We start from the raw sequence: 9372 nt of genomic DNA, 5'->3' as shown, positions 1-9372 counted from the left end.
CTTAAATGTAGAAGATTTGTTAACTATGAAGAATGGTGGTAAACTTAGGGTATGGTAAATAACAAGTGTTTTGAGAATAGAGACACTCAGGACAAAATGTTTAAATCCATTAATAGAAGGTGAAGATATAGTATAAACTTGTTAAACAAGTAAAATGCACCATTTTTTAATAACTATTGTTTTATGATGGATGTTAATTTTATTTGTGTAACAATATTTGACACAGAAAGATGGAACAAATGTCAATATTAATTTACTGGAATTTTTGCATTAGCATTACAGTAGATACAACATTAGGATACAAGTTGTATGATAATGGGTGTTAGGATTAAACCTGCTAAATTAGATAGCAGGTATAGTACAAACCATTTAAAGTTTGCAGAACAAGGTATTAGGTAAATTAAATTTGTAGGATAGTACTTAACAGTGTTTTCAGGAAATGGGATACTTAGGGCTATATAGACAGAAATAGTCTATGGCAAAACAGAATAAAAAAGTACTAATCTGGCTTCTTGAGCCTATCTAATATAGAAGATAGCAAAACAATGTAATAGTTTGGCACAACTTAGATGGGGTGTCATATGCATGGAATGGTGAGTGTGCAGTTTGTGAAATTGGCGAGCCCAGATACAAACCAAGAATCCCAGCTGGTGGCAGAAGATTGTAACACCAATAAAAAGCCTGGGTACAGCCCTTGCAATTTACATGCATAAGCCCGTGGCTTTCATTAATGGGAGCGTCTGTGTTGAACCGTGATGCCATCTTACAGACTTTGGCGATGGTAACTACAGAGAGAAGTGACATACAATCGGTGCTGCATTTGGGGAATATGGTGGGGGAAGGATGGTGTGTTTTTAAGGCGAGTCCCTGTTCAAACGTCCTTGCATATAATGGACGTTGGAGAATGAAATACAGCACTATCAGTGCATATGGGAGTGTGACGTGCGGAAACGCGGGTGTGTCAGCCGGTCATGCTTTCTGGGTCATTCACGTTTTACATCCATATGGCAGTTCCTCTTCACCCAATCAAAGCAGTCAACTTTCTCATATTTGGACACTTCTGCCATCCCTTAGCAATTTAAAGAAACATAGGTAAAGAGCAAAGCACAGAGACCAAAGCTGCTGCTAGATGGAGCTGCAGTGAGCGTCTCTTGCAATGTGCAGCCATCTTGTCAATGATAAGTACGGGGACCTGCACCGAACGTTGTGTCGGTGAAAAGGTGCCTCACGGTCTACCACAAACATTTTTCAAAACCAAACATATCCCATGACCTTTTCCTGGTCACAAAGGAGCCCCATCCCCAGTTTGGTGCTGATCAGACACCCGGTGCAGATATGTATGGCGGACAAACAAACATACATACACACATCGACTCTGCTTTATATATTAGATTACAGATGGTTAGTGATAATATCTGCAATGCCTTATGTCTGTGAAGAGCAGAATGTAAAAACAAAATGCAATAATTTGATAATATGATACACATTTGCTTTTAAATAATATGATTTATTTCATGAAGGTGTTTGAAGATGTTTGAATTTCCCAAACAAGGACAGTCCATCACAATCTAAAGCATTGCTTTAAAGTTTTTTCATAGTCTTTTGTAAACTGTCTAGCTGGCTTAGATCTGCTAGACGTTTCAGTTTGAAGTTCCATTAACACTGCATGTGTCTCCACTTTTCATTTTCACCTTCACCTTCAGTGTCTCCTTTATAATAACTAGAACAGCCAAATAGTTGCTTTATGTTTTATTTCAGTTTTTCTGGGGTTACTGATAATATTTGCTCTGTTTTATGTTTGAGAGTCGCTGTAACTGTAAAGAGCATAATGTAAAAATGAAATACAAAAAATTGATAAGTATGCTTTTAAATCATATGGTTTATTTTACTAAGGTACACTATGAATGGGTTTATGCCCAAGGGAAATACACAGAGAAAAAGACAGTTCTTGAAATTTAGAGTCATTTTGATTTACTGTAATGCTGGTCACTGTGCAGATCTACAGAGTTATTGAGACCGCAGATTATCTGGACTAATGGGACCTCATCATTGTACAGTAATCAGGTGTTGAAAAGTTGAGCAGCCTAGAATTGTCAGTGTTGAAGTTCTGAAAGATCAGTGAGAGAGAAATGATTATAGTATATCTACTAAGACACAGAATGGGTCGCCTAAAATCTAGTCAATGATTACAGAGCAGTTTTTCAGAAGAAGTATTTCTAGATGTGATTTAAGACAAATGATCATTTTAAAGGTCTCAGCTACAGGTCCAGATGCTACCACCATTCTTGATGACCCATAACTGCCCAAGGTCGTAGCTCACATGCTGGCATACTCCACTTATCACCATCTGAGTCCAGCCAGTTCCTTCAGGATTGCTGTCAGTTATTCCATCCCTAAGAAAAGAGCACAAAGGTGATTCGATTTGGCTTGCAGATCTAAAAGTCTAGAGGACTGTCAGTTATTCATTATTCTACAGGGTATGTAGCACCTTTTATGGAAGATAGATTTAATTGCTCTTTACAGAAAATAGAAAGGATTGTATTTTCCTAAAAAGCCTGTGCCCCTTGCCAAATGCTCATAGTACATGGAAAAACAAAGCAATACACATATTGGTTAACAGAAATATAACTGGTTATATACATTTAAATACTAAAAGGTATGTCTGTGAAACAGTAAGCACACTAATAATATAACAAAACTCATTTCGGAGACACGTGCCCTATTCTTACAGCACAAGTACAGAAGGATTCACTCAACCTTCTAACACAGCAAGGTTTTGAAAGCTTCAAAAAGAACGATAATATTGATTTTCAGCCTGGTTGAAGAACAGTGAGCAGAAGAAGACTTACCTGCGGTACACCTTTCCTTGATGATTCACCCCATATACACTGCCGTCAACACTCACTTCAATCATTGTCAAGATGCCTTGGATAGGCTGCCACTGTCCAGTGCCAGTGCAAGTAGTAGGTGTCACTCCTTTCATTATATAAATCCTGTTGGCAGAATTGACACCCCAGCAGCTAATGGGGCCACAAGAGTAATACTTGAGGGCTCCTGGCAGTAGTTCCCATGGAGCAGGTGATTGATTGCTTGTAATTCCCATGGCACCATTCCTCCCCATGCAGTAGACTTTATTATTCATGTTGGCACCAGCAACAAACTGATCACCTCCTGCATCAATCTGCTTAAGCAAACCTGCAGTTAATGAGGAAAACATTAATACATTTCAAATAGGTTTTGTGACCTAAGCATAGCAAATATAAGCAAAGATCTGCCATCACAGTCTGCATTTTAATGTTCAAATCATGAATGCAGAAACACTTGTTTCTTGCTTATAGAAAAGAGAAAGATAAACCTAATCTTGATGCACAATCATAGGATCAACACCAATTTAGATTTCAACTGTAGGAGGAAACTTGGAATCCAAATGTAAATAAATGGGGACCGTGGAAATATCTAATTTGCAGTTTTCAAGTAATTGCATAGATATCCACTATTGGGAATGAATACTGTTGTTCATTACTGGATGGTCCCAGTGCTGGGGATTCACATTTGTAGAAGGATTTGTACTAATTCTAGCATCATATTTGCTGGTTGTTGTAGGTACTTCATTTTGTTTTCCTGATCATTTTGAAATGCAACACATTTTAAGTTGTGTAATATTGGTTACATTAAGTTATGAAATACTGCACCTATAAGTGGATAGCAACCACTTACTGCCATTACTTCATTGTCTTCCTGACTTTGAAGGAATTGTAATCTTCCTTTTGAACAAAACCTTGAATTCCCAATCTCGTCTCCAATCATTTTCATATCTTTTCACATCCCTTATATCAATTATAAGATTAAATGTGGTGAGAAAAAAACACTGCCTCAGATACTCAGTCTCCACTCTAATATTTTTACATCACTTATGTCAATTATGTGTTTAAATCTGACAAGAAAAAAATTCCTACCTGGAACAAGCACCCAATTTCCATTCACTATTTTGTAGATTTGGTTGGCACTGTTCACTCCCCATAGCCCAGCCGGGCCAACTGTGACATGCTTCAGAGCTCCTGGCAATTGCACCCAGGTGCCGCCAAAAAGAATGTAGATGTTGTTATTGTTGTTTACACCAACCACCATACCCAGACCAGCATCAATCTGTTTCAGACTCCCAGGCACCTGCTGGCAATTCAGAGCTACAAATAAAATACAATATATTCCACATTAAGTTGGCATAGACTTGTACAAATCAAGATGTCAGAGATATGTGATTTCTATGTAGTTTTGCTATTGTGTTTTATTTTTTTTATCTTAACAGACGTTGTTTGAATGCATTATACTTTTACTTTCTCCTTACTCAGCCTCACCATTGCTACATTTCCAAGATTAATCCAAAAGGTATCTGTTGTGGTGTGAAATTTTGCATATACGTTGATAAATATTTTGCATGTCTTTATTTGTAACTTAGGCAAAGCAATATAATAATAGTATTACATTAGTGAGAAACATTCATGTTTAACCCCTGGGACTAAGTCAGGATAGCGATTTTTACGACATGGTTGGAGGAAGTGTCTTAAACAAGTCTGGCAAGTGATTCTCTGCAGGGCTCTCTCAGTCAAGGGAAAGCCAGACTGCTGAGCTGGCAAGCTTTACCTTAACAAATGGTTTTGGGGGCAGGTATGAAGGTCGTCTCTGCCCCATTAGTCTGAAGTATGGCTGTTTGGAACTGTCTTGTATCAGGAGCCTTTAAGTACCATGACTCCTTATTGGCTGTAGGGGTTGGACAGAAAATTTATAAATTTGCTTGCTTTACCCCCCTCTCTCTCTTAGCAACTGAAAAAGGAGCATCTCACGCCATGAACTGAAAAGGATAACACAATGATGAGCACAGCTAGGCAGCCTGTTCTGAAGAAAGCTGACCAAAATGAGGACTTAAGTAGAGACATTTTAAGTAACTAACAAATTTGTGCACCGCCTGAAACTACACATCAGCATTTATCAGGTTGTATGGTTGCCAATATTCAAATGTGCTTTGCATATTGTTATTATTTATGAATGTTATCAATAATACATTATTTAAAGTGTGACTTAACTCCTACTTGTCTTTTGCTACACCAAATTACCTGAGGTTATAAATTTAGATGGGAAGGTGGGCAGAAGTTATATGGTACAATCTATACTAATAAAAGGCAAAGCCCTCACTCACTCACTCACTCACTCACTCATCACTAATTCTCCAACTTCCCGTGTAGGTAGAAGGCTGAAATTTGGCAGGCTCATTCCTTACAGCTTACTTACAAAAGTTGGACAGGTTTCATTTCAAAATTCTACGCCTAATGGTCATAACTGGAAGGTATTTTTCTCCATTATCTGTAATGGAGTTGAGCTGGAATGACGTGGGGGGGCGGAGTTTTGTGTGACATCATCACGCCTCCCACGTAATCACGTGAACTGACTGTCAACGCAGTGCGTAGAAAACCAGGAAGACCTCCAAAAAGCGCTTAAGAAAACATGCATTATATAATTGAGAAGGCAGCGAAACAATAAGAAGCGAGCGAGTGACATATACTACCATATTCATGAGTGATGCTACCTCGAAAAGAAAGCAAGGTGTAAACCTAAACTTTAAATTAAGTTCATAGACAGGCTACCGCTGGCGTTTCACATGCCCACAGGTAATGCGGGATACAAGTTTAATGAGAGGACGGGATATAAACGAGTTTTGATCACTTTGTAACTAAGTTAAAATTGTAGGTGAAGGGGTGTGCTAATGCAAATTCCGAGAGACTGTGTTTGTGGGGGATTGACAGTTAAGGCGGGTGGGGAGTCACGTCATCATATCCCTCCCATTCATCTAATTTCGCTCTGAGCTGAGCTCAGCTAACGCCTCTTCCGAAGCAACTTTGTCAGACTGCCACCAAATACTCACAGAAAAATCCACAAGTTAATACACATGCTGTCTCTAGAGTTTCTACACACTGAATCCTCCAGGCACTACTTACAAAAGGTCACATTGACAATCGTGTTACGTTATTTTTAAAATCTTTCCTTTTCTTAGCACAAGCACAGCTGAGAAGCTTCGATGCATGTGCTCCATAACGCGTTAAAAAATAATGCATTTAATCACACTTTGCATTACAAGCAGATTACATTGATCAGCGCATCCCAATTCATTTTACCCTCGCACCACCTTAGTTTGAGAAGAAGTATGAAAAATATGAGGTTAACACAGAAAAACAGATCACCAATTCAAGCTTTATAAATAATCGATTCGCCATCAATAATTGTTTTGGTAAAGCCATCCTCCTTCCATTTTATAATTTTTCCGCCACTAGCCATGATTAAATGAACGGTAAAAAGTAAGAGCAAAGCGAGGGTGACTTATTTAGGCAGGCATATATATGACAGCAACACTCATGACAATGTCAATCATGTACGTTATTATTAAAATGTTTCCTTTTCTTTTCATTACTTCTTTAACACACTACTCCTCCTGCGGCGCGGGTATTTTGATATATATATATATCATATAATATATGAATGACCTCCAAAGATCGCTGAGACTTTTGATATCATGAACGAGTCTGCAAAATTGTGGTCTCCTGCACAGCAAAAGTCGAGCAGCCAGCGCGTGCATAGCTGTGCCGGCCTTTGAGACGCTGACTGCGCTTCTGCCTTAAGTCAAAGTGAGCACTTTTAATTTTTTTCATCCTCCCCCTGCGCTATAGCCCAGACAAGTGCAAACACGGGACCCCTTTTCTACACCACGGCAAAATAATATTAAGGCAATTCACACTTTCTTTTGCACGTGCCATCACAGCCGATTAATGGCAGGGACGTCTCACCAGTCTACACAAGACCCACGACTGTCCCCAAAAGCCGATCATAACGTCAGCGAACACATCTCTCTATACTATATAAAAGAAAAAGGCAACTTTCCTTTCTTTACACCTTTTTTCCTTTGATCCCAAACCAAAGCCTTTCTCGCTTAACACTGCAGAGGACACAAAACTAATTTTCTTTAAATGCCGGTAAGGCACATTACCAGAGGCACAAATTTGAGCGTTCACATAGAAAATGTAATTTCTATACCACAGCCGTCGTGTAGCGCCTTTCAAAAGGGATCTACTACCGAGAGATGATCCATATACATTTTAGCTGCTGTTAGTTACTTACCTGTTGTGTTACACAGTCTTTAAAATGTAGTTTACCCAAACCACTCCAGTAGTGCTCAATGTACCTGTACTTCTTAAAATGTTAATGTTTTACTGTTTAATAACTTATAGACTATATTTTATTATTTCTCACTTGCACTCAGTGACCAAAGCTATACACACACATATATAAAAGCTATACACACAAGTATATGTATGTGTATATATATATGTATGTATGTGTATATATATATATATATATATATATACACACACACACACATACATACACACATACATACATACATACATACATACATACATACATATATATATTTTGTGTGTGTATATATGATGTAGATAGGTATGTATATATATATATGTGTATATGTAGATATGTATATAGATATGTAGATATGAAGATATGTATGTGTATATATATGTGTGTATATATATATGTATGTATGTGTATGTGTGTGTGTGTGTGTGTGTGTGTGTGTGTATATATATATATATATATATGACAGCAGCAATCCAAGCTGTGAGAAAACAGTAAAAAGGAGGCGTGTCAGGCGTCGTGGTACATTTTCTGATGCAGCTACGAAAACAACTTTGTGACGCTGCCGCCAAATACACAAAACAATTACTTTGACAATCATGTTACATTATTTTTAAAATGTTTCCTTTTCTTTTCATAACTTCTTTAACACACTACTTCTCCGCTGCCAAGCGGGTATATATATATATATATATATATATATATATATATATATATATATATATATAGATAGATAGATAGATAGATAGATAGATAGATAGATAGATAGATAGATAGATATGAGAGCAACACTCATATCAATGACAAAACAATTACATTAACAATCATGTTACGTTATTTTTAAAATTTTTCCTTTTCTTTTTTGTACCTTCTTTAACACACTACTTCTCCGCTGCGAAGCACGGGTATTCTGCTAGTACCTTATAAACAGAGGTAAGTCTGTGAAATGTGAGGCATTCTGAAAATTCCTAAATATTAATAATACAAAAGGGGAAAGTAGAGTAATATATTATAGAGTAAAATTTTTTTTACCAAGACAAAAAATATTAAAACTAAGATATTCATCCATGATCAAACCTCCTTCACAGAATTTAGGGGGGTAAGGTGCTTCAGACTCTCCTCGAGGTATCAGCAGAAACGTCATTTTGGAAAGGTCATCAGTTGACCACAGTCACTTTTGTGCAGACACCCACACTAATTCAGTTCAGAGTTGCCAGTCAATGTAATATTCAATTCTTTTTGATTTGGCAAAGAAAACCCAAGATGACATAAAAGGAACATACACACTTCATTTGAATAGCTTCTCGATATCTTTAACACCAGTAGTGAAAAGTACTTACCCACGCTGGAGCTGATGAAGAAAGCAATGAGGATCAGTAAACTCTTCATTCTTGCTTTGTCTTTCCTCGTGATTAACTCAGAGTCCCAGTGGCCCATTTTTATACGTAAAACCTTCCCGAAGTTGACAAATAGCAGGGCGTCAAGCTATGTTGCTTCATGAGAACGGTAAACAAGAAAGATAAATTGAGTGGCAGTCCAGGACAAAGAGTTCATTTTTGAAGTATTATCTAGAATGTTAATTCACTGTGTGACCCAAAGTTAATCATGGGAATGATGAGAAATGGCACAATTCTCAGGGAAATGTTTGCTATATTGTAATGCTACACTTATCAAATGTTTTGCTTGTCAGCACTGTAAATAATACAATAATTTGAACTGAAAATTATGGACCATTTCCATTTATTGTAAGTTGCTTTTTATAATCTATGATAGTCTTAAAAGAATAACTAGTGTTTCTTTCAATAAAATTACAACACATAAGTTCATCTTGGATTGTCAACCTCTCTGTCTTGGTTTGGCTTCCAGCTTGTTCCTGGCATCCACAACCCTGTATTGAAATGAAAAGGTTTAGAAAAAAAATATGTCAACCTTAAGCTGGTCAATCCAATGCAGAGCAATAGAGTCCAGAGTTCATTCCAACAGCATCAGGTGAAAAACAAAAATGATCTTGAATGGGGTGCCAGTCCAACATAGGGCACACTCAAAACAGGACAATTACAGCACCCAGCATTTTTTCAATTTTTCTGGCTTTATATTTACAGATTTGGAGTGGAATTACCATTACAAAACTTATAATTATATTGCAGTTTCAGGTTTTACTTTCCATTGTGA

General features: G+C 37.3%; 1 protein-coding gene across 1 annotated transcript; it reads right to left on the bottom strand.

Annotated features, from left to right (window-relative positions):
• Positions 1-1851: 1851 nt before the first annotated feature.
• LOC120541795 (fish-egg lectin-like) lies at positions 1852-8595 on the bottom strand. The gene is made up of 4 exons (XM_039773726.1): positions 8541-8595; positions 3957-4184; positions 2850-3195; positions 1852-2393 (listed from the first exon to the last, which is right to left on the bottom strand). The coding sequence occupies exons 1-4, from the start codon at positions 8587-8589 to the stop codon at positions 2255-2257; spliced, it is 762 nt and encodes a 253-aa protein (XP_039629660.1). The 5' UTR covers positions 8590-8595; the 3' UTR covers positions 1852-2254.
• Positions 8596-9372: the final 777 nt, after the last annotated feature.

This window comes from Polypterus senegalus, chromosome 12 (assembly GCF_016835505.1).
Source record: "Polypterus senegalus isolate Bchr_013 chromosome 12, ASM1683550v1, whole genome shotgun sequence".
Lineage (NCBI taxonomy): Eukaryota > Metazoa > Chordata > Cladistia > Polypteriformes > Polypteridae > Polypterus > Polypterus senegalus.
The sequence above is the reverse complement of the archived record's forward strand: the minus strand, read 5'-3'. Positions and strand labels throughout refer to the sequence as shown.

Coding starts and splice junctions, on each gene's coding strand:
- LOC120541795 (XM_039773726.1), bottom strand. CDS start 8,589: ATGAAGAGTTTACTGATCCTCATTGCTTTCTTCATCAGCTCCAGCGTG. Junction 3,196..3,956: donor AAATTGGGTGCTTGTTCCAG/GTAGGAATTTTT, acceptor CATTAACTGCAG/GTTTGCTTAAGCAGATTGAT. Junction 2,394..2,849: donor CAAGGAAAGGTGTACCGCAG/GTAAGTCTTCTT, acceptor CTCTTTTCTTAG/GGATGGAATAACTGACAGCA.